The sequence below is a fragment of the Osmerus eperlanus genome, chromosome 13, assembly GCF_963692335.1.
Source record: "Osmerus eperlanus chromosome 13, fOsmEpe2.1, whole genome shotgun sequence".
Lineage (NCBI taxonomy): Eukaryota > Metazoa > Chordata > Actinopteri > Osmeriformes > Osmeridae > Osmerus > Osmerus eperlanus.
Genome location: NC_085030.1, coordinates 8,958,271 through 8,980,477, shown reverse-complemented (window position 1 = coordinate 8,980,477; position 22,207 = coordinate 8,958,271). Strand labels below are relative to the sequence as shown.

At 45.9% G+C, this 22,207-nt stretch overlaps 1 protein-coding gene and 1 long non-coding RNA gene across 4 annotated transcripts; one reads left to right on the top strand and one right to left on the bottom strand.

Moving 5' to 3' along the window:
* Nucleotides 1-12: 12 nt before the first annotated feature.
* On the bottom strand, nt 13-16,173 carry lnx2b (ligand of numb-protein X 2b). 3 transcript variants are annotated; one of them, XM_062476155.1, is made up of 10 exons: nt 15,944-16,173; nt 10,395-11,004; nt 9,267-9,460; nt 7,699-7,898; nt 5,617-6,039; nt 5,300-5,443; nt 3,998-4,172; nt 3,602-3,845; nt 3,215-3,373; nt 13-3,115 (listed from the first exon to the last, which is right to left on the bottom strand). In XM_062476155.1, the coding sequence occupies exons 2-10, from the start codon at nt 10,790-10,792 to the stop codon at nt 2,980-2,982; spliced, it is 2,073 nt and encodes a 690-aa protein (XP_062332139.1). In that variant the 5' UTR covers nt 10,793-11,004; nt 15,944-16,173; the 3' UTR covers nt 13-2,979. The 3 variants fall into 3 exon arrangements, with proteins under 3 accessions (XP_062332139.1, XP_062332138.1, XP_062332140.1); XM_062476154.1 differs by lacking the exon at nt 15,944-16,173 and adding an exon at nt 11,831-11,986; XM_062476156.1 differs by lacking the exon at nt 15,944-16,173 and adding an exon at nt 11,507-11,531.
* Nucleotides 15,979-21,216, top strand: LOC134032253 (uncharacterized). Its single transcript, XR_009932001.1, has 4 exons — nt 15,979-16,230; nt 17,261-17,339; nt 20,803-20,936; nt 21,109-21,216. It is a non-coding gene; the product is annotated as an uncharacterized LOC134032253 (long non-coding RNA).
* Nucleotides 21,217-22,207: the final 991 nt, after the last annotated feature.

The window sequence follows — 22,207 nt, the reverse complement described above, 5'->3', positions numbered from 1 at the left end:
CTGCTTATGCCAAGTTATAAAACAGAATACTGTGCCTTCTAATCATACTTACAAAACAAGTGAAAGTTTGCTGAAGGATTTCTAAGAACTCGTTCACAAAATACAGTGACAATAAGTAGACTTTTCTTGAATTTATTTATTTATTTCTGCAACACGGAAAAATATTAAACAGAATTGTACAGCTTACCGTCTATTAGGGGTGGGAATGTTTTGTTACCTTCTGATTCGATTAGATTCTTGGGTTCACGATTCGATAACAAATCGATTCACCATTTTTTATCAAATTGCGATTCAATATATATGCTTACATTAAAAAAAAAATGCATCGATGTGAGTCGATAGAAGACTGAATTTTTTCAGAATTTCTTTGATTGGAATATTTTTTTGGTAATGCGTCGTGTAGGTCTTAGATCTTAAATCTTTATGGTCTTAAAATGTCTTAAAAGGTCTTAAATTTGATTTACTGAAACCTGCAGGAACCCTGAACAAGGTGCTGAATCGTTAACCTAACATGACAGACTGTAATTACTTGACACTTTTTTTAAACTAAGGAATACTATTAACATAAACAACCAAGACTGGATGGGATGGAACTGTTTGCAGAAAATCCTGGGGTTACCAAATCACAACCCCCATACCCTAGTCAGGGAACTGCTTTGTTCTGAGAAGAGGGTTATTTTATAGACCCCTTTGTTCAGTTTTATTGCTCACATTGTCCTGTTGGGATGTGGAAAGATCACAGGATCAAGGAAGGTTAACTATACTGTCCTACACTAGCTTGATCAAATCCGCAAAAAGGTGCAATACTTGTTAATCGTTAAGTCGTCCATTGAAGCAAATCTCTTGCTGAATGTCCAGTGATATGTATCTGACAGTGTTGGCAGCCAGTTACTTTTAACTCTTTAACATCTGAAAGTACACATCACATTATAATACAATTAATCATCGTTAAACAATTTGTAATTACAGTAATATTTTATGAACTAACCAAAGCAGAGGTTGGACATATTAATATGAAGCTGTGCAATGTGTAAGATTATCCATGTTTAGCCTCTAGGGGGCAGACTGAGACATCAAGAGAGTGGGTGCATTTAATGATGTACAGTGCATGCACATTAAACACTTGACGTGTGACCGTTTGGAACCCCTGCAGATATTTAAATGTAATTATGTGTCAATGGTTGTCTTGAGTACACAAGCACCTGGAATCCACCTGAAAACATGACACATTTGTATCCCATATTTTTTACGTCCCACTTGAGTTGAGCCTTGCTTAAAGCCAGGCATAATTTAGACTTAGTGTCCTTGAGTTCTGTGTCAGGTCCTTGACGCAGCAGTCTGATTTACATCCTGCTCAGCCCTCTCCTAAGCTGTCTCTTGTGGGGACGTGGCTTGTCTATTCACCCTTCATGCCACTCCAGATGAGTGCTACCCCCACAGAACAGGCAGAAGCCTGGGGAGCAGTAGTAAAGACAGGCCCTTTCTGATGACTGCACATATGGGACCACAGGCTCGTGGTCAGCACTAGAACATCTTCACAGAATCCAAATCAATCAGTTCACTTTATTAATCCCTAAGGAAATTCAAGTGTTTAGGTATCTTTGGATGGCAGGAGTGCGTGTTGCATTGGTTCGACCCATCTTGGTAGTACTTTTACATTTCCTAATTACTGGAAATTCACCAAAGGAACCACATACCAAACAAAAACCTTATTTGTATTCTTTAAGAGTTTATTGAACATTATGAAAGAGAGGGGTGGGCCTCAAGATGCAATGCCTCTATTTTGCAACCACGCTAAACATAATGAAGAATGAAACTCTACAGAGTACCAAATGTTCTCATGTTCTGAGAGAGGCATCTGTGTGTTTCTGAATACATCCTGACTAAGCAAAAATCACGCACTAACTGTGAAACAGTAGTTCCGGGCTCCTCCTTTCTCTCCACTGAACACGTTAAATACAACACACTGAGTAACCTTAACACTGCTCGTTTCTCCCCTCTCGAACACAGAATCAGGTGGTAGCTAATGAGGAAGAAACAGCATTTTTGGTTTTGTGGTAATTAAGGCAAGTATACATTTTGATTTGTCCTTCAACATGTACAAGGCACCCACATTTATCAAAGACATTCGGTATGCAGTATGTAGTATTGCACTGAAATAAAAGAGAATTACAGTACAGTGGTACATCAGGAATTCATCAAGTCATAAAAAAAAATTCTAAGCAGGCATTGTGTCCTTCCATAGTCTTCCATATGGATGAAACTGGTCAAATAAAAGTAGTTAAAAAAGACAGGAATGAATGAGGATAGGATGGGAAAATCTGACTTTGGCATACATAATCAACAGACTTTCTTTCCTCATCATTAAGTTGTGTCTTCTTCATTGACATGTGGAGTTTTAGGGACATTAGAAAATGTATACAATATCTCAGAACTTTGGATAATGCACATTAATCAGTCTTCCAGATCGTCATTATCAAATGAAGAGATGATCAATAGCAACAGTAGAGGAACACAAAATCTGCTATGAACCAATGTTTATAAAGCTTTCAAGACACAGGGTAAAAACAATGAAGCTACATCTCCAGCTTACCTCCAGCTGCAGTTCACTGATTGTCTTTGTTTCATCTTCCACCCTGATTAAACCAATTTGTTCACTGAGTCACACAAACTGCCATTTAAAAATGTCAACTACTGCATAAAAGCACTAAAAATCGTTCACATCAGTCTGCTTGGACAAAGTCTAAGTAGACACAGTATAACAATGTACACCCAACAACGTTACCTTGTAAAATAAAAATCTAATTATATAAACCTTTCATATTTGCCCAAAAAAAAAAATTCTAGTTGTGAGATTCAACCAGTGTCTATGTTGTTTGTGTGAGATGAAGGCAGACAAGAGAGTGGCTCAGTGGTAATTGCAGCTGAGCAGAGCAGAGTGTGTGTGTAGGTATATATATATATATATATATGTGTGTGTCACACCAGGCTCCCTGGCCAGGACACCACGGTCAGTGTGACTTTATTCTTCTGCAGCTTGAGCATGGGGATGAGAGAGGAGTTGTTCATGCCGACCGTGGTGGCTCCGTTCACAGCCACAATCTCATCACCACATCTGCAAGGGAGAGCACACATCCTTTAGCATGCCATTCACTAACTGACTGCTCAGAGGATATGGGGCGCAAGGCGATAGGTAGCGTGTTCTGCCACTCACTTGAGGCGTCCGTCAAAGTGGGCGGGAGTACCAGGCACGATGGTCTTGATGAAGAAGGGCTGCTGCCCGTGGCTCTCCTCATAGCCGCCCACGATGCTGAAGCCCCAGCTCTCACTGTTGGTCTTCAGCAGGACGATGTCTCGGCACCAGTGCATGTGACTGCAGACACACCAAACAACACGCTTACATCCCTGTTAGCTGTAGAAGGACGCCCAAAAACCACTCAATCACAACTGCGTCCGGCCTCTGGGCAAAAGGCCAAATGTTCCAAACACGACTATTGTTATGACGTTCGCCGTCATGCCAGATATGTTTATTGCACGACAGCTATGCAGGGAGAACCTCATATCAGCGTCTGTGAAGCAGAGAGCATGTGGAAGCTTCTACCTGGGCAGGCCCAGCCAGCGAGTCCACAGCGGGGCCCAGTTAAGGTCGTCTTCTCGTGGGCTCTCTGTGTAATCCAGCTCCTCCGTGTTTGCGGCCTCGGCCTCCTCCTCCGCGTCCTCGGCCAGGGTCTGGATGACCCGCAGCACCACCTGGGACTGGGCCGTCTGGGCCTTCAGGACCGACACGGCCTCGTTGTAGGTGAGCTGGGTCAGGTCCACCCCGTTGATGCTGAGCAGGATGTCCCCTGGGAAACAGAACGCAGAACGTTACGATCCAGTGTAGTCCTTCCTTTCAAAAGGGTCACACATCCTTTACACATGGGAGGACACACCCGTGTCAACGGGTCTGTGGTGTGATGTCATCACGGCTGTGAGGAGCCTTGTGTCCAGTTTTTACCAGTTTTTATGGTGCCGTCTCGGTGAAGGCAGCCCACCGGCTGGACACTGGTGATGTAGACGGGAAGGCGGCTGCGACAGTCCCTGCCCCCAGCGATGGTGATGCCTAGGGACAGGCGAGGCTCCTTCTTCAGGCTCACTGTCTTCTCCTGGCTGGAGAAACCTCCTGGAGGGTCCTGGACAACACATACACACACACAGTCATGACTTACTTGCCAACAAAAAGCCCCCATTAAAAAGGTGGGGTGAAACCAGATGAAGACTGAAAAATGCCTTAATATCCCAATAGCTGACAACTATATTGCGTCTGTATGGTTGACTGACTGGAAATTCATGTCCAGGTGTATGGATGGCAGCCATCAAGTGAAACGTTTCCATTTCCTTTCCTTAATTGAATCCTCTCATGACGCTGCTTGTACAAACAAATGTGAGGCGTTTCAGAAGCAGCTGAGCCATGGGAGCAGAGGTAACGTGCAAGGAACGACACTCCGCTCTCGTAGCGGAGGGCACGTGTGGAAATCCACAGCTTCTTTCTTTCTCTCCCTTTCTCCCACACTGGAGCCTGTAAACCTTCAGAGGTGACTGGGTGGGAGGTGGGGGGTGTAGATGGGGGAGGGGAGGGCTCTTCCTCCCCCCCCAGTGGGCCCACTACCCCCCCCCCCCTGCAAGACTAAAAGACTGTTCTCTGCAGGCGAAAGCTAACTGTCACCAGCTTTGATCCTCTGCCACCCAAAGAAACAAACAAACAAGACAAGACTCTGGCCCCGTAGCGGCAGAGTGAGCAGCACTCTGGTCCTTTTGATCAAGCCAGAGAAGGGCTTTTATCTCCAGACACAGCCACAGGCGCCTGCTGCCCAGGGCCCATCACCCCTGACTGGGACTTCGGGGGAGTTTTTGGACGTGCTAGCCCTAAAGTCCTGATGGTGACACAACAAGGGTTTGGGTCGACTGAATTGTGGTGAACTAGACTGGAGGTAGGACCAACTGAGGTGAGACGATTGCTGTTACGTCCATGTAGACAAGGACTAATTTAACCCTGTGCTCATACATTAAACAGTACTTGAAACACACAAATGTATTTTTTTATATGTTGTTTTCTAAAGAGGAGAGTTGGGATTATGCTATTGTTGTGTGTCATCTTAAAACACACACTTGAGGAACAAACTGTTCCTCAACACTTACCACTGTTTGACTATCAGAAAGCTTATCTGTTGCACTTACTGTCGGCAGTATTTGCATGTTGAATTAGATAAAACCTACCACTAAAAGGAAGGAATGTAAATGTATCAGTTGATGATTATACCTTCATGAAGGTGGAGCGTCGCTTGAAGTACTGGGGTTCAGGAGCCCTGCGGGCCCCTCGGACCGGAACCTCTCCACTGGTGCCCCCCTCCTCTACGGCCTCCGTCTGCCTCATCACCACAAAGTTCACCCGCACCTCACTGGCCTGGACACACACACACACATCAGTCCTAACTCCCACAATACAGCCATCAAGTGTGTCCTATAAACACAGCTACCCAAAAAAGCCACTTAGGTATGTAATTCCTTACTGACCACACACGGTTCTACTTTAGCTAGTTAGCATGACACGTCACACGCTGTGTCAGTCGGCTCTACCTGGATGATCTGAGCGGCGCTCTCCGGCGTGCCGTGCCTCAGGTCGTGACCGTTGATGGCCAGCACCTTGTCGTTGTTCCTCAGCTTCCCGTCCTTGGCCGCCAGCCCGCCGGTCAGCAGGTCCAGGATGAACACCCCCGACTCGTCCGACTTGCGGATCAGCTTGATGCCCAGCGGCTCCGAGCACTCCCGCTTCACCAGCGTCACCTGGATCACCGTGCCGGGGTTGTGGGCTGCCGCCGGCACGCTGCCGTGGGAGGGCGTGGAGGTGGTGGAGGAGGGGGCTGGGTGGTGCTCAGGGCGGGGGTGTCTGGGGTTGAAGCCCTTCTCCTGCATGACAGTGAACCTGAGCAGGGAACATGGCCGCCGCAGCACGGCGATGGCCCGGCAATGAGGGATGGAGGCTAGGCTGATGTCGTTTGCCTGGAAACAGAACACCACAGAGCGCTGGGGTCAACACCCTTCCCCAAAACTATAGTGATCCTGTATATAGTGGACTCACACATACAAATATGGCTTTGACAAGGAACGCAACATTGAGGTGCATTACAATGAGCATTCATGATATTGTTAAAACAGACCCAATCCCTCTGTCTTTGCAGTAAAAATCTGGCTCGAGATGCTTTTAAAGCTACTTCCTGTTATTGACTTGTCCGTTTTCCTATTTGCCTGTTCCAGTATTTTGGCATTCCTGCTACAACAGTTAATGCTGTTTAGTGTTGGTCCGCCTGCCAACCACCTCCACTAGAAAGCGATGAAAATGCTCTCAGTGCCCTCTTTACAAGCCTCATCCCAGAAAAGTCCTTCTTAAATCGATGCATTGATTCAAGGGGAAGAGTGCGATTCAATTTCAAGAAATTAGGAATGCAATCTCCGCTCCCACAATACATATCTTTTTACAGCCCCCGGCCATCTACAAATGCCAAAAGATTGGGGTGGGGGTGAAGGGTAATGTTACTGATCCAGAGGCAGCCCATTGGCTGAAAAGTTGTAATTATCCTTTCCATGACTGTCATTGGTCAGCCTGGAGCAAGAGCTGAGTTTTGGAGGGCATTCTGAGACAGTGGTGCCAGTGCTGGGAGAGAACACGTCTGTCATCTCAGTTTACAGCAGTACCACATTCCAAGACAGCCGGAGGAAAGAAATCCAAGGAGAGAAAAAGAGAATGAGAGAAAAGAGAAGGGGGGGGTGAGTGAGAGAGATATTCTGGGAGAGAGGAAGCTGAAGGCACCTTTATGAAATCTCCTTCAAAGTCTTATCCATTACCTTTACATGAAGCTTTCAACAAAACGTTTGAACAATATTTACTGTGAACAAAGCACTATCATGAGGGGGTCACTGAGGGGGGGCAAAAAACAAGCTTATTGAATAAGCTGTGCTTTAAAGACAAGAGGACAACAGCAAATGATGAATCCTCCTTCATCTTCTGGTCTTTTGTCAAGTTGGCTAGTACTGGAAAGGTCCCTAGACTTTTTCATAATCAACATTAGTAATACATTAGTAAGCCAGGTCTTTAAGCTATGCACCTTGGTCTTCTGGTGTAGGAGGGGGGTCAATCAGTAAAGGAAGGGGGAGTTCTGTGTGTCATGCATGCCTAGCAGTGCCCTGCCCTACCTGTTGCTATTGAGCTGAACACCCGTCTGTCCAGAATATCTGCTTCCCCATCAACAAATGCCTCTATCAACAGTGGGTCAGGAAAACCTAGGGGACCAGTGTGTATGTGACAATAACCCCACAGGATGGGTGAAACCATCTCAATGAGTACAAAACACACACTAATGTGTTTTGCGCTGCACTCCCAAATCCACTGATTTAGCAGGTAATCCACTGGAGTTATGTTTCCAGTGCCAACTCAAAACAAAGAAAAACACAGTAGGGGATTTATAGAGGGAATCTGTTCACTGTGTGTCCAGGTCAGTCAGAAGGACAAAGACACATCATTCCCTTTCATGTCATATCTTGGTGACATCACTGATGACTGGATGGATAACAGTGCCATGAAGAGAAGCATGTGCCATGATTATGTGCCATGATCCAACTAATCGTGTTGGATCCCTACTAGGGCTGCTGTGTCTCCCTCACCTCCAGGATGTGGTCACCGGGCGCCAGCCGGCCATCACGGGCAGCCAAAGAATCACGCACAATCTCCTGGATGACGATGTTACCCAAGGGTGTGTCCTTCCCGCCCACGATCCGCAAGCCCAGCTCCTCCTCTAGCTCATCCCGGAACATCTCCACCACATTAGCCTCTGCCACCAGGCTGGAGCGCACCGGGGTGGAGTCTGGAGAGGGTAGAGGGGATCAGACATGAGTGTGGAAGGATGTGTGCGTGTAGGCAGAAACACACATACAGGAATGGGCACACAAAGTATCGATCTGCCCATCTTAGATTTCCTGTAAGCCACACACACACACACACACACACACACACACACACACACACACACACACACACACGCACCTGTGATTTGGACATGTCAAAGGCAAGAGGCAACAGATTTGTTAAGTCAGTCATGGAATTCGTCAATCTGTAATAATTTCAACTGACACCATTGTCCTTTGGCAGGAAACTGTGTTTGATGGAGTTTTTCCAGCATGACACACTCACTGGCGTGCACAGGCAGGCAGGCTGTAAGATCAGGCAGGCTGTAATATCAGGCACCATCTGGCATGGCGTGCGACAGTCTGTTGGTGTTGATTTGGAATGTAGAACCTTGAATCAACAGTCACTCACCTTCTTTCACAACAAGACGATTAGAAAACTTACTGTATGGACACATTTGTTTTCACAAAGATGAATTTGTATTCACTCTGATAACAAGCACCATATAAACAGTATATTTTAGGACTTTCAGAGATCTGGTTGTCTAGCCGTTCCTTTGTTCCTGGGCAGCATGAAGGTTTAAAGATTAGCAAATAACAGCTGACCAAACAGAATTTATTCTGTCTATGTAAATCATGCATACATTTTGAGCCTTTGACTTAGAATGTAGCTAAATTAGTCACGTAATGTGAATATCACACTTTTAATACCCCCATCTCATCAGTGAGGGAAAGTTATTTTGACAGTCGTCCAACTATATTAAAGGATTGTAGATCTGATCCAGACAGAGATTTCAACAGATGTTAGTTGACTCATGTTCTGAAGATCTCATCTCATTATCCGTGAGTCTGGTATTCCAGAGCCCAAGGCTAATCGATGTCGGTGTCATCCAGTTCTGACAGGCTTTATCCTGGAACGGCTGCTGACCACATCAAAGGGAGCTTTTGGTTTTCTCTTAAATCAACATAGCGGGCAAACCATTTCCTCTCCCGGTCTTTTACACTCAGGGCTTCAACAAACTCCTCTCACCTCCAAAGACAGGATTGACACGGTGATACTGGCTTGTTGATGCTGAGAATGATACAGCTTTTTGTTGACAAACACCCCCCACCCCACCCTGAAAAAAAGCATTGCCCTCTCATAGTGTTCCTATAAGTAGAGCAGTCACGCTCTCCGGTGTTATGTCCGTCACGTTTACAGTCATGCGGTGAAGCCTAGAACAGAGAGTTCTTCCCTAATAGATTATTCCATTGACATAACCACGGTTTGCTAGAGTGAGCACTTAGTCTGCAAGAGGTCGTGTGGCCAGTAAGAAGTGACAGCTTACCATCCTCTGCCTCCTCGTAGGCGGGGTTTATGAGTCCTGGCTCTGCCTGGCCCCGGGTGGGGGTGCGGGACGTCGCGGGCGTGTGTTTGGCATCGGCTCCAGCCTCCCCCTCGCCCCTGCTCGCCTTTAACTCATTCCAGGGAGGCCTCTTCCTCCTCTCGCCCTCCTCCCTCAGCCTCCGGAAAACAGGACATCTGAGAAAGGAGACGGAAAAACAGAAGAAGAAAAAAAGAGAGAGGGAGAGAAACTGGGTTAACATTTAATCAACCCTAGAGACAAATCTCAAATCTTGGCCAAGGTCTTTTTTTATATAGGGGAAAAAATAGGATTGTGTTCATTCATTATTTTCTGGGAAAACAAGGATGGAAATTGTCTTCCATTTCTGCCTTTAGGAAGATTAATCGGAGGTGTGGAGAATGATTGAACAGACTTAGTGAACTAGTGAAGGAGGGAGAGAGGCAGAGAGATGGGAGAGAAGGAGGGAGAGTGGATGGAATGAAGGGGAGAAGTGCTATGCAGATGAGCAGGCTATTCTACTGCATTGCAGGGACTGTGAGGGGGACAGGTCGAGTCTGACGGTGAGTCAGTCAGTCAGGCTGGCTGGCAGTGTTGTTACTGCTGCTGTTCTTCCAGGATGAACTTTGCCTCCAGTCTGTTTGCACTGGGAGGCTGCAGCTGGAGAAAGCTGCCACTAACACAACCTTTACCCACTCCTGATTGCATCATCCCCGACCATTGACACGAGAATAACGGCAGACAGCTGTAGTCATGTACGGGGTAAGAAAGCCTCATCCCTTTTCTCCAGTTAACTAAGAAAACTGTCTAGGCAAATGGTTTACTAGGTTCGCTTTCCTTTAACTCAAGCTTTGTGTATTATTTTTCAGAAACAAATCTTCACTCTGTACTCAATCCAGACAACTCCTGTTATATATATACACACACACACACACACACACACATCTCTATACATTCCTCTCTCCTTCCATTTGATACCTTCTCTTCCTACCTCCATCCCCAGCCACCCTCTCCCAGGCCCCCTCTCCCAGGCCCCCTCTCCCAGGCTCCCTCTCCCAGGCCCCCTCTCCCAGGCCCCCTCTCCCAGGCCCCCTCTCCCAGGCCCCCTCTCACCTGTTGTGCAGGTGTGGCTGCAACTCACAGCGCTGCATGGTCTGTTGGCACTCTGCATGATGGGGGCAGAGCACGGTGAGCTTGTCCAGCAGGTTCCGGACCAGCAGGCTGGAGGGCCGGCACTGGTGCAGCTGCAGCCTCAGGCGGTCCACGGGGCAGAAGTCCTGCTCCTTCAGGAAGCTGCTGATGCACTGGAAGCAGTAGGTGTGCCCGCAGGGCGTGTCCATGGGCCGCAGCAGGGGCTGCAGACAGATGTGGCACACCAGCTCGTCATCCACCTCGTCCTGGTACTCGTACAGGTGGCTCTCCTGGCCATCGTGCTGCTGGCCGCACTCCTTGCACAGCTTGGCCCACGTGAGGCTGCCACTGCCGCTGCTGGGCAGCTTGGGCTCCGTCATGGCCGCCCGCTGACAGACCCCGGCTTCCCTGCGTTCCAGGTGAAGAGATCTGGCGGGGAGGGGGTTTGCTCTTCTGACTGCTGTCCCAGAGAGGATGCTGCCTAGCTCAGCTCATTCAAAGCGTACATCCCAGACTTAATCCATTCAAAGAGGGAAGTTGAGACCATGATCCAGCGTTCCCCTGCTCCTCTTCAGGTCTCCATACTGGGTCTCTACAGAGAGAGAAACACAAAGAGGTCTGCCGTTGGAGTCGCTGGGTTCCTACTCATACCGGTCGGCTGTACAGGAAATGACACAAATCCACAGAGCAGCAACAATATGGAAGAGGGCTGCAGGTGTTTCCTCTCAACGAGTTTCCTGAGGGACAAAGGGAATTCTCGTTTTGGCTAAATGTCACTTTGTGCTTCATTAAAAGGGGTAAACTCCATGAAATGAGGCAAGAAAAGTGGAGAAAAACGAGTCAAGTCAACCCCCCTCTAGTGTGAAGGAACAAAGGCATGCGCTAGGAGAGAATGAGAACTCTGAACGAACTGAGCAGAAATGCAATCCCCATCACTAATGACCCTCTCACGTCCAATAACCAGAGGTCTGCGTCCCTCTGTGAGGTTCTTAATCTCCAGTAATTCCCTCTCTTAGGGAGAAGAACGATTATAAATGCATTCCATTACAGAAAAAAAAACTAAAAAAGAGCGAATAGATATCTCGCACAACTACCTGCTCATACAATATCCGACATCTCAACTTCACGGCAGCGCCAACATCCATCTATTCAGAGGAGAGCAAAACACTAAATATTTCAGAGTACTTACTGTACAGAATGTGCCAACGCAGCAAACAGGCTATGGTGCTGTGTTTACATGTCTCAGTTCCTCCTAATTCATCACCGTTGAATAAACCCTCGGCAAGGATACAGTGAGCCCAGGATCCCTTACCCCACCCCCCAGTCCCTAAACTCCCCTCTGACCCCCCTCCAGAGGTCAGCCCAGGCACAGGCGCCCTGTGTTGTGTCTCCTAGGTTATTAGCTCTGTTCCACCCACCTGAGATGATGATAGCAGCGTTGTCAAGCGCCCGGCAGCCACCGCATGCAAACAACAAACTCTAACCTCACAGCTTTGCTGGCTGCCTGCAGCCCAACTGAAACCAGAGCCCTACATCTCCGGCACACAGGCAGACTACGTGTGTGTGGGTGAGTGTGTGTTTGTATGTGTGTGTGTTCGCTGCACCGGGAAAGGGGGAGTGGTGTGACTAGGCACAGAGTAGATCAGCTGAGAGGAGGGGAGCAGAACTCTTTCTCTCTCTCCCCCCTCTCTCTCTCTCTCTCTCTCGCTCTCTCTCTCGCTCTCTCTCTCGCTCTCTCTCTCGCTCTCTCTCTCGCTCTCTCTCTCGCTCTCTCTCTCGCTCTCTCTCGCCTCCCTCCGTCGAGAAAAAAAAAATGGGTGGGGGGGGGGGGGGGGGGGGGGGAGTGGTAGAGAGCTGTTCAGACTGCTGATGTCGCACTAGTGCAGGCAAAACATTCTCCGAGGCCAAACCCTGGGCTGGCCAATTACAGAGACTGAAGGTGAGCATGTGTGCACGCATACACACACGCATGCTTTTATGTGAGCTCGCAATGAAAATCACGCACGCGCACACTGCTTGAGGTCAAGCAGGACACTGATCTCCCTCTCTCTCTCTCTCATCGCCTTTCTCTTTGCTCAAGTGATACCCCTTCTTGTAATGTATAGGGGTCATGGATCCTCACGCAAACTGAAGGAAACACAGAGGAGAAACCAGGCTGTGCTACATTTCATTGAAGATTCACAGGACCTTCTTACGGATGAATATCTGACAGTGAAATCAGATGAGTGAAATGAGTGTTGGTCATCAAATGGTATTCTAAGTATAAACAAATGTAAAAGGGAAGAAATGCTTATTTTTGTCTGAATGTTTTTTAGACAACCTTGATAGGTACAAAGTTTTTTTAATTATGATTTTTTAAATTAATGTGGGTTTATGTGGCAAAACAAGGTCCCAGTCCAGATGCATAAATCAGTTAACTGAGCAGAGATGTTTGGGAATGCAGCTTGGAACAGAACTAGCAGTTGAGGATTGAATTGAAGATTCAGCTCATGTCTTGGCTGAAGCAGCAAGGCAGAAGTGAGCCAGCCAGCCGGGCAGGCAGGAAGGCAAGCCAGGACAGGCAGTGACCCTGGTAGTGATGGATGGCTGGCTCCTCAGCCTCTCTGGATGGGTGCAGGGCTTCTCACATCCAGGCACAGGCTGTTCACAAGCCATGTGTCAATGTCCACATCCCCCCCATACTAATACACAGCTTCACAATGTTGTGACTGCTCCTCAAGGATACACACACACACACACACACACACACACACACAGCTCAGAGGTGAAGCTTGTTGTCAGGCGGCGTCAGCTGATCCATTTTTCTTCCTATACACATTACCATATCATACGTTTTTATGGTTTCCTCTGCCTATGGGAAGTACTGGAATAGAATCCTCAACAAGTGTAATAATGTTATCCAAATACAGTGACTACTTAAAAGGCAGTGGAATGAGTCAAATGGATTATACTTTCCCCTTGAAGTTATAACCTGGTTAACAGCCATGCCTTGTGCTGAAAGGTGACTTTGAGAGAGAGAGAAGGGGGGGGCTTTAGCCAAATGCCTTCAAAATCATGTGACATTCTAAGCTTTGTAGGTAAATGTCTTGGCCTCCAGGGTCCTCTGGGAGCTTACCAGAGGTGGCATTCTCTGGAAGCTTCTCTCTCAACAAGGGAGGGCAGCAGTTTGTTCAGATAGAGTGCATATCTGTATGAGTCACGTGTGCTGCCACACCTTTGTGGGGTGAACACATTAAGTCATAAAGGAGGTGGTAACCTTCCCTTGACGTCAACAGTATTAGATCATGTGTGTGTTGTCTGCCTCACTGTCACCGCCTGTCAGGATGAACAGAAATTACAAACAAATGGCCCCAGAACTTCAAAAACAGCTTAGTCTTCTAAAGTTCACAATTCTTCATAGCTCCTCCCCCTCCCTCCTCCCCTAGTCTGACTGTATGGTTCGCCATGCTGGAGTCCTGTGCATGGCACCATGGTCTTTGCTAAAAAAACACATCCATGCTAAAGCACCCAATCACAGTGGTTCTAATCCTCACACTATTCAGCAGCAGACTACCGTCTCCGCATACCAAACTGGACTACAACAGCAGCCGGGGCATACACATCTCAACCAGGAATTCCCATGACTTGAAGTATAGCTCTCTGTTGAATAGGGTGTGTAAAAAGTATTTCAATCATTCATTTAACAATGAGGCTTTCAGTAAAGGTTCTCCTTGAAACCACGCTCCTGTTCCACCTGTGTTCCAATGGCAAGTTGTGTTTGCTGATACAAGTTTATATTTTAGAAGGAGAATTGATCATTAGAAAACTATTTTGCAAGTATGTTAGCACAGCAGAAAACTGTTGTACTGATTAAACAAGCAATAAAACTGGCCTTCTTTAAAATAGATGAGTATCCTGAGCATCAGAAATTGTAGGTTTGATTACAGGCTCAAAAAGGCCTGAAACAAAAAACTTTCTTCTGAAACTTATTCTTGTTCTGTGAAATGAAGGCTATTCCAAGCCAATAAACTGAATTCATCATTCAACTCTCATGCAATTTCTCAAACTGGGCAATAAAAGGAAAATATTTAAATGGGCAAAAGAACACAGAAACTGGACAGAAGAAGATTGGGGAAAAAGTGTTATGGATAGACTAATCTACGTTTGAGGTGTTTGAATCACAAAGAAAATAATTTGGGAGACACAGATCAACTGAGAAGATGAGGCTGAGAAGATGGGAAGATGACAGATGGTGCTTGAAGCCATCTGTCAAGCATGGTGGAGGCAATGAGATGGTCCTTAAGGGTTTAGGTTGGTTGAGGGGCAGTTCTATGGGCGTATGTGAAGCCCTCTGTGACATGCTTGCGTGTAAAAAGGGCTATACAAATACATTTGATTTGAGTCTGGGGGTGTGTTGATGTTGGTAAAGTGGGAGATTTGTACAGTGTAAAAGAGATATTGAAGAGTGAGAGCTATAACTCCATTTTGCAATGCCATGCCATAGCCTGTGGACAGCACTTGATTGAGCCCATGTCCACCTACAACAGGACAATGACCCAAAGCACAGCTCAGTCCAAACTATGAGCTGGTATTCTTTCTATAATGCAGTGGCCAGCACAGTCATCGGATCTCAACCCCAATAAGCTGTCGTGGGAACAGCTCGACTGTGTGGTAAGTAAGAAGGGCCCAACAAGCCAAACCAATGTGGGAGGTGCTTCAAGAAGCATGGGGTGAAGTCTCTTCAGATTACCTCAACAAATTGACAAAAGGTATGCAAGGCTGCAACTGCTTCAAATGGATGACTCTGACAAAAGCAACGTTTGAAGGACACATTAATCATTTAAATGAAAAATAATAGTTTCTGACCCTGTCAATGATTTCCTATTCATTTAGCTATTTCCCATTCAAACAAAGTTAATGTATGTTTTCATGGAGAGAAAAAAAAAACAAATTTCTAAGTGACCCCTAACTTTTTAATGGTAGTGCGTATATGTATACTACGTGTGTGTGTGTGTGTGTGTGTGTGTGTGTGTGTGTGTATGTGTGTGTGTGTGTGTGTGTGTGTGTTCGTGTGTGGCACACAAGCTTAACAACGTTGTGTCACGTTAGGAACAGAGGCAATCATTCAAGACTCCTTGGTCTAAAACCATAAATAATTCACTGTCCTCATTGACAGCATGTGACATGGTTAACAACCAAGCAGACCCCCCCAACCCACATTCATGACTACATGTGATAAATCCATTAAGAATGAACTGTGATTACATATCTAACGTTTGTACCTCCAACATTACAGCCCTGTTTTCCCCTGTTTTTCAAACACTTAGCCTACACTGAGTAAACAGAAACTCACACATTAATCTACCATTCATCGCGCTCACCTTCGCATTAAACTTAAGATGACAATCCTCTAATGGGTTGACAGACTTCTTTTTCATTTTTTCCACATCATCATACACAAATATATACGTTTACATTATAAAACTGTAATTATTATGTGGTGTTCAGAGTTGAATGTAATGTTACGTATATGGGATCGAAACTCATCTTACCTGGGAAGGTTTTTTTTCCGGAAGTAATAAAACAAAGAAAGCTATGCTGAAACAGTAGTCTTACTATGAGAGCGCGAAAAACCTTGCCGGGCGGACAAACAAGAGACAAACGAATCCTTTCACGTTGCATTTACCGTGTAATATCCCTGCGTATTTATTAATCACACGACGCCGCCTCAGGTGTTGAGTCATACGGTAACATTCCCAGTTTCGAACAACAAAAAAACTAGGATCTGACGTTCGCTACAGGAAGTCCGGGCAGGTAGCTCAGTGTAGTTATTCCGCAGGTAAATTGAAATACTATCTTGGTCCACCTTTTGGTCCAGTACATAATACACCATAATAACTGTCAGTTCCTAAATGTTTTGTTTTGTTTAGCGAGATTGCACATTTTACACACTAGCTGTAGCCTATAATAATTAATCTACTGACACAAACATAGGCCTACACTTGAAAAAACAATTTAAATTATTTTGATTTTGATGATGATTTTAGACTCTCCAGTTTAATTCTAAAGAAATGCAATGAGTATGTAATCAACAACATTTTCCAGATACATTTCCCAACTTGTCTTTCATATATTATATTGGATTGGTCAAGTCACTTTGACAGTTTAAGACATGTTTTCCCTTCTAGATTTCCCTAACTAGATTTGTGACCAAGAATCACATTGAATTCAAAGGAACAGTCTGAATGATGCCCAATAAAGTAATAATACTTGCTTTGGGACCCTGCCAGTTAAAAGGCTTTTGACACATAAACAGTGTTAGCCTAATACCCCCTGCAGGATGGAAGGGAAGTCTCTGTAATAAAACCTCTGTTAGGGGCTGTTCCCCGGTGATTTATAGATCAGATGAGGAAACCCAAATGTAGGACTGGCTCACTGGCATGTGCTAGCTGGACACAATTGCCCACTTTAACAATACTTCAATTCATAAAATGTATTTGTCTTTACATTATATACACCTAAACTGACTGAACATCAGTTATTTAACTCAGTATCATCTTTGGGCAAACATTTATCATGACATTAGATCATATAACGATTGAGTTTATCTGCTCAGTCAGTTTGATGATTGCGTCTGAAAACTGAAACTGAAAATGTAGACGTGTGAGATAAATGCAGCATGATAAGATAAAAGTATGTTTTCAATAGCCCTCTGGACTACTGAAGACTGTCACATTGAAACATGAGCTTTGATAAGTTAGTGACACCATGTGGTTAGTGCCTTGCTTATGAGTAAGGTTTCACTACTTAACGAAAGTTAAGTGTTTAGTTGATATTTGAATCCATGCAACTTTGCTTCTACATTACAGTGTATCTGGCTTGGCTGTTGACGAGAAACCTTGAAAGTGAGGAGAAGGTGATGAGAAGGGGGGAAAAGTAAGAGACAAGGTAAACAATGGCCTGACAATGAAACACATCCTGACTCCCTCGCTCTCACAGGGCAGACCAGCGCTCCTCTGTTTGAGCTCAGGGGGGCACAACCAGGCTGTTTGTCTTTCCTGGGATCTGTAAACATCCTCAACACAAACAAGATCCTCTGTATCGGTAGAGAATAAACTCACACCATTGAGCCAGCTGCAGTCTCACTCTGCCAAGGTCTTTGATGTCCTTGGAAGAGAGCTGATAATGAAGGCCTCTTACGTTTTAATCCTTTTAATTGGAGCTTGTAAGCTACATATACCTTTCTTTGACAGATATGTCATGGTTGAGCCCCTGAGGACATGGGGTATGTATCGTGTCTGTAATCCACAGTGACACAGGGAGATATTCTCGCTTTCTTCTTGCCTAATGTCCTGTTAAATAAAGGCGTTTAGAAATGCATTTAGTTATTTTTCTCAATTATTAAGGGAGATCTTTCACTGTTTCAAGGCTTTTAGAATGACTCAATACAGTGGAGCTTCAAATGAGCATGTCTCAGTTGCTTTAAAAAAGTGCCCCATTTTAAGAACGACCTAGGTTGACATCTGCATCTTTGTGCAAATCGATGCGTGTGATTACTTACTAACATGAACACACGCACATAAACACGCATACAGGTTCGAATATAGTGCCGTGAATATCTGCTCTATTGCTTAACTATTGCTAGGTTGGGAACTGAGGCCACATTAACTCTGCAGGCTGTTTCCACCCCTGTCCCCTCCCCTCCTGGCTGACCAAACCAGAACTTCCTACACCTTCCCCTAGGCCAGACAGTAAGGCATCTGGCTCAGGCCACAGCTTGCACCCCCGTCCCCAGGCTCTGTCTGGCCTCCACATGAAGGCCCTAAATCAGTGACCAGAGAGACTACAGAGGGGTACCCCCCATACCCCCCACATGGCCATACTGTGACATTCAAGTGTCACTTCAACATGCTGGCGAGGGAGACCAGAAGCCGGCTCCTAACCATAGACCATGAGACTTCAAGGGTCTTCTGGTTTTCAGGATCAGTTAGATTGTTTCTTGTGTGTTTGGACTTCCAGATGATTCATCATTCCTTAAATACTATTATGGGCAATAAAAAGTTGACTTGTGTTTCTTAGCTTCATGAACAATCTGGACATTGTTCATAGAGTTAAGTACTATACTGTGCAAAGTCATGCATATCATATCAAGCATAATCCTCAGAGATGCAACAAACTCAGAGATCAGAAATAGTGTAAAGAGAGGGAATCATTCATTGGACAGAGTGTGAGAGAAAGTGAGAATGAGAGAATACAGCCTACTCTCCCTAATCTGTCCATTGACCCATCTGTTTTCTCTGTTCAATTGTTTGCCAGTCCTCTGTAGCCGCGGTTGATCCTCAGAGTGCTTGTTTGTACCTGCCGTGTCGCTCTGCTCGTCCACCCAGCATGACACTCTGTAATCCCTCATCAGGCTCTCACAGATCAAAGACCCATGGGGATCCTTATCAGGTAACATCTCCTCCACCCCCAGCCCCTCTCTCAATGAAGCCCCCCTCTCAGAACTGTGCTGACCTGAACTGCACACGTTGCTCCTGGTGGCACTTTGGCCTTTCCTCTTCTTATCAATACGAAGGGCTTGCCCAGATAAGGCAGCCCTCGCCTGAGGAGAGAGGGAGGTTGCTTGTCTCTTCCCCAACCCTGCTTGGCCACATTGTTGTGCCTATTCAGGTTAATTTTGTGGTTATCCCAATCTGATCTCACCGACTCATTTTAAGATTCAGCTTTTTCAGGTCTCATGTTTGCATCCTTTTCTGCATGCTTTAAAAAACATTTGCATTCAGTTCAATTGGTATATGTGTTGTCTCTGTGTTTAAACAAGGGCTTGTTTTAAAAAAAGAAATGAATTCCGTCGGCAGTCAGAAAAAGACATCATCAGCTCTGTTCCAGTCTCCTTCCATCATCCGAGACTCTAAACTCACATTTCCCCCTCCTTAGATAACACAACAGTCCATCTGTCTGGCGTGTATTTATGGGTGTGCAGACAACACAGACAGGGTAAACTGGTGTCCAAAGTCACGACCTAGCCCTGACCTGGATGAAGGAAATGGTCACGCTGCTCAAGACAAAGCAGCTTGAGGAGAGAGTCTGAGGGGCTGGGCGGTCGACCTCCAACAATGGGGGCCGCGCACTCAGACTCTGGGCCACACAAAGGCCAGGGCAGCCCCCTCCTCCCTTGCTCACACATTGCAATAGAGCTGGCATTTCACGCAGGCCTGTGAACAGCCATTCAATCAAACTACTGTTTAACCTGACCCTTAGCCTACACAGAAATCAAGAAGAGTCTGGTGGGATGTATTTAGGAAAGTGACCTCATGGACCCTCTGCAAATGGCCACCCCAGCTACTTCTGTTTCACCAGGTCCAGAAAATTGTTAGTCTTCAAAAAAGACAATTGTCACCTTGACCAGTGTTCAGATAAGTTAAGATACCAGCACAAATTAGTCAAAGTGTTTCATATGCTTTTTCTTTTTATGAAAGGTAATCTAAATATGGCATCCATTGAAGCCTGTACTTAATAGGGTAGTCCCTTACATGGCTGGAGGTGATTGTAAGGGCCAATAACTCCCTGGGGAATGAGAGACAGTGCCAGACCCTTCGTCTGGGTCAACTGCCCTCTGGCCAGTGCTGAAAAAGAACCAGAAGCCCACCTTTCCTCTCAATGGACTGCTCCTCCCCTTCTACCTGTCTATGGCTTGGATCAAGGTGTGGGGGCTGCATATCAAACAGGCTGGAGCCTTTGATGTGGATAGAAACACAAACACTGACTTGACCTGAGTCGTAACAGCTTATTTGTCCCCTTTAGTCATTCATGGGCTCCTAGTTGAATGTGTATGGCTTCAAAGGCTTGCTGCGTGGATCAGGGGTACAGTAGCCATGGTGGCTCTGAGAGGTCTCTGACCTAATGGGTCGAGGGTCTGGGGGAAGGCCATCTGGCTTCCTGTTCCTTAGATTTGATATTGATTTATTGGCTGTACATGTGAAGATAGGAGGACACCAGCTGCTAGGAGACCAGAGCTCTTAGCTCTCCCCCAGCCTCCTCCTCCTCCTCCCAGACAATGAGCCTCTTCTGCATCTGTATCACTGTGTTGTCTCAGAGCATTGGAGTCCATTTGAATACTATACAACACACCACTACACAATACAACTATGTTGTGCACAGGGCATTTTTTTTAGCCAAGAAGGGCAGAATGCTGTTTTTAGTTCATGGAAACTAGAGAGTAACTGTCTGACCACATTTCTTCACACACGATAGACACAGGCAATAGATTGATTCCCCAAATAGGGAATGGAGTGTCAATAGCACAGACTATAAAGAAAGCCTTATATTACCTTGACAAATGTAGTTTATATATCTGTTATGAGATGCTAGGTTGTTCAGGGCATTGCTAATAACTCCTTCCCTCTCACAGTTAACCCATTACAGAAACCATTCATTTACAAGGTTGCTTCTGTGCATAAAAACTCTCCCCTTCCTGTGAAGTGGGCCAGAGAGTGTGGCCTGAGCCTCGCAGGGCTAGATTACAGGTGTCGGCCTAGACCCTCGGTGAGTTGTGATTATTCCTCACACCCCCTACTCTCAGTATTTCATCCCCCACTCTCAACCTTCAAATCCCCACCCCCATCCTTTTTTTTCTCTTTCTCTCCCTGCCCATTCCCACCCAATACAAGCCTGTGATGTGGCTGTCTCAGATAATGAGGTGAGAATTTTATTGCAGCAGTCTCTGAGCCTGGCACCAGTCTGTGAGGAGGAGAACTGAGGACTTCTACGTCTCCCACACCATTGCTGGTCACAAGCGCCCTCTACTGGTTCAGATAAACCACAGTAAATCCACACTTCCAGCTCATCTTGAGCTTCAAAGTGAGCATAACAATGCCCTGACCAGCCGCCTCCTGCTGCTATGTGCCAGTTCCTGGGACATGGAGGCCTCAGGGGACAAAGAGATTTCTGAAACTCCAGTGCTAGTTTGTGAAGGATACATACACATTCAGGAAACCAGAGGGCACTATATACGTACGGTAAAGAGGCAGTGCTCTATCCTCACTCCATACAAAGGGTGGTGGGTGAGTACAATGTGAGGGGGGGGGGAGAGGAAGAGCATCAGATGATACCAAGGTTCAACGGAGACAGAGTGGCAACAGATACACTGGGTTTCCCCCATTAAATCACTCAGGCACCAGTTGATAAGATGCAGCACACAACACGAGCACACTTCACACCACTTATCTTTTAAGAAAGCCAGCCCATTATCTTGTATTAGGAACCACATGCATATGACAGTGAGATCAAAGGGGGCTTTCTTAGCACTTTCAAAGGAAGCTCTGAGTCTTTTATTGTCTTTGGGACCAGGGACAAATCTCATTCCCACTCTGACATTCTTCAATTGAAGCAAGGTGACAGTGAAGAGGAGCATGACTTCTAAAGCGGAGCCCCTTCCCACACGAGGCATCATTTCAGCTCCCCCCCTTGTTTGTTTTCTCTATCTGGTGTTGCATTGTGAATTACAAGTTGTGTAGGCCTGTGCACTTCCACCAAAAGGATTATGAAGGTTCATGTATACCTTTTCATAAGATTGGAATCAACGACACATACTTGAATGTCGTGACTTTTATGATTTTAGTGTACCTCAGGAAATGTGAAATAAATGTGGCAAAGGTTTATATCTAGAATGAGCTGACTCACTATTGTTTATGATAAATGATTTACCATTTTGTTGTCCTTCACCCAAACCTATCGTACTCCCAATGAGGAGGAGTTGCAGAGAAGGGGAAACCTCTTTTGAACAGGCCGTCATTTCCTCTGGAGGACTCTGTTAT

Bases quoted from the DNA above. Each gene is read 5' to 3' on its own strand.
- lnx2b (XM_062476155.1), bottom strand. From the start codon at position 10,792: ATGACGGAGCCCAAGCTGCCCAGCAGCGGCAGTGGCAGCCTCACGTGG. The intron at 3,846-3,997 runs GTAAAAACTGGA...TCTGTTTCCCAG, and splicing joins AGACGGCACCATAAAAACTG to GGGACATCCTGCTCAGCATC. The intron at 3,116-3,214 runs GTGAGTGGCAGA...TCTCCCTTGCAG, and splicing joins CACTTTGACGGACGCCTCAA to ATGTGGTGATGAGATTGTGG.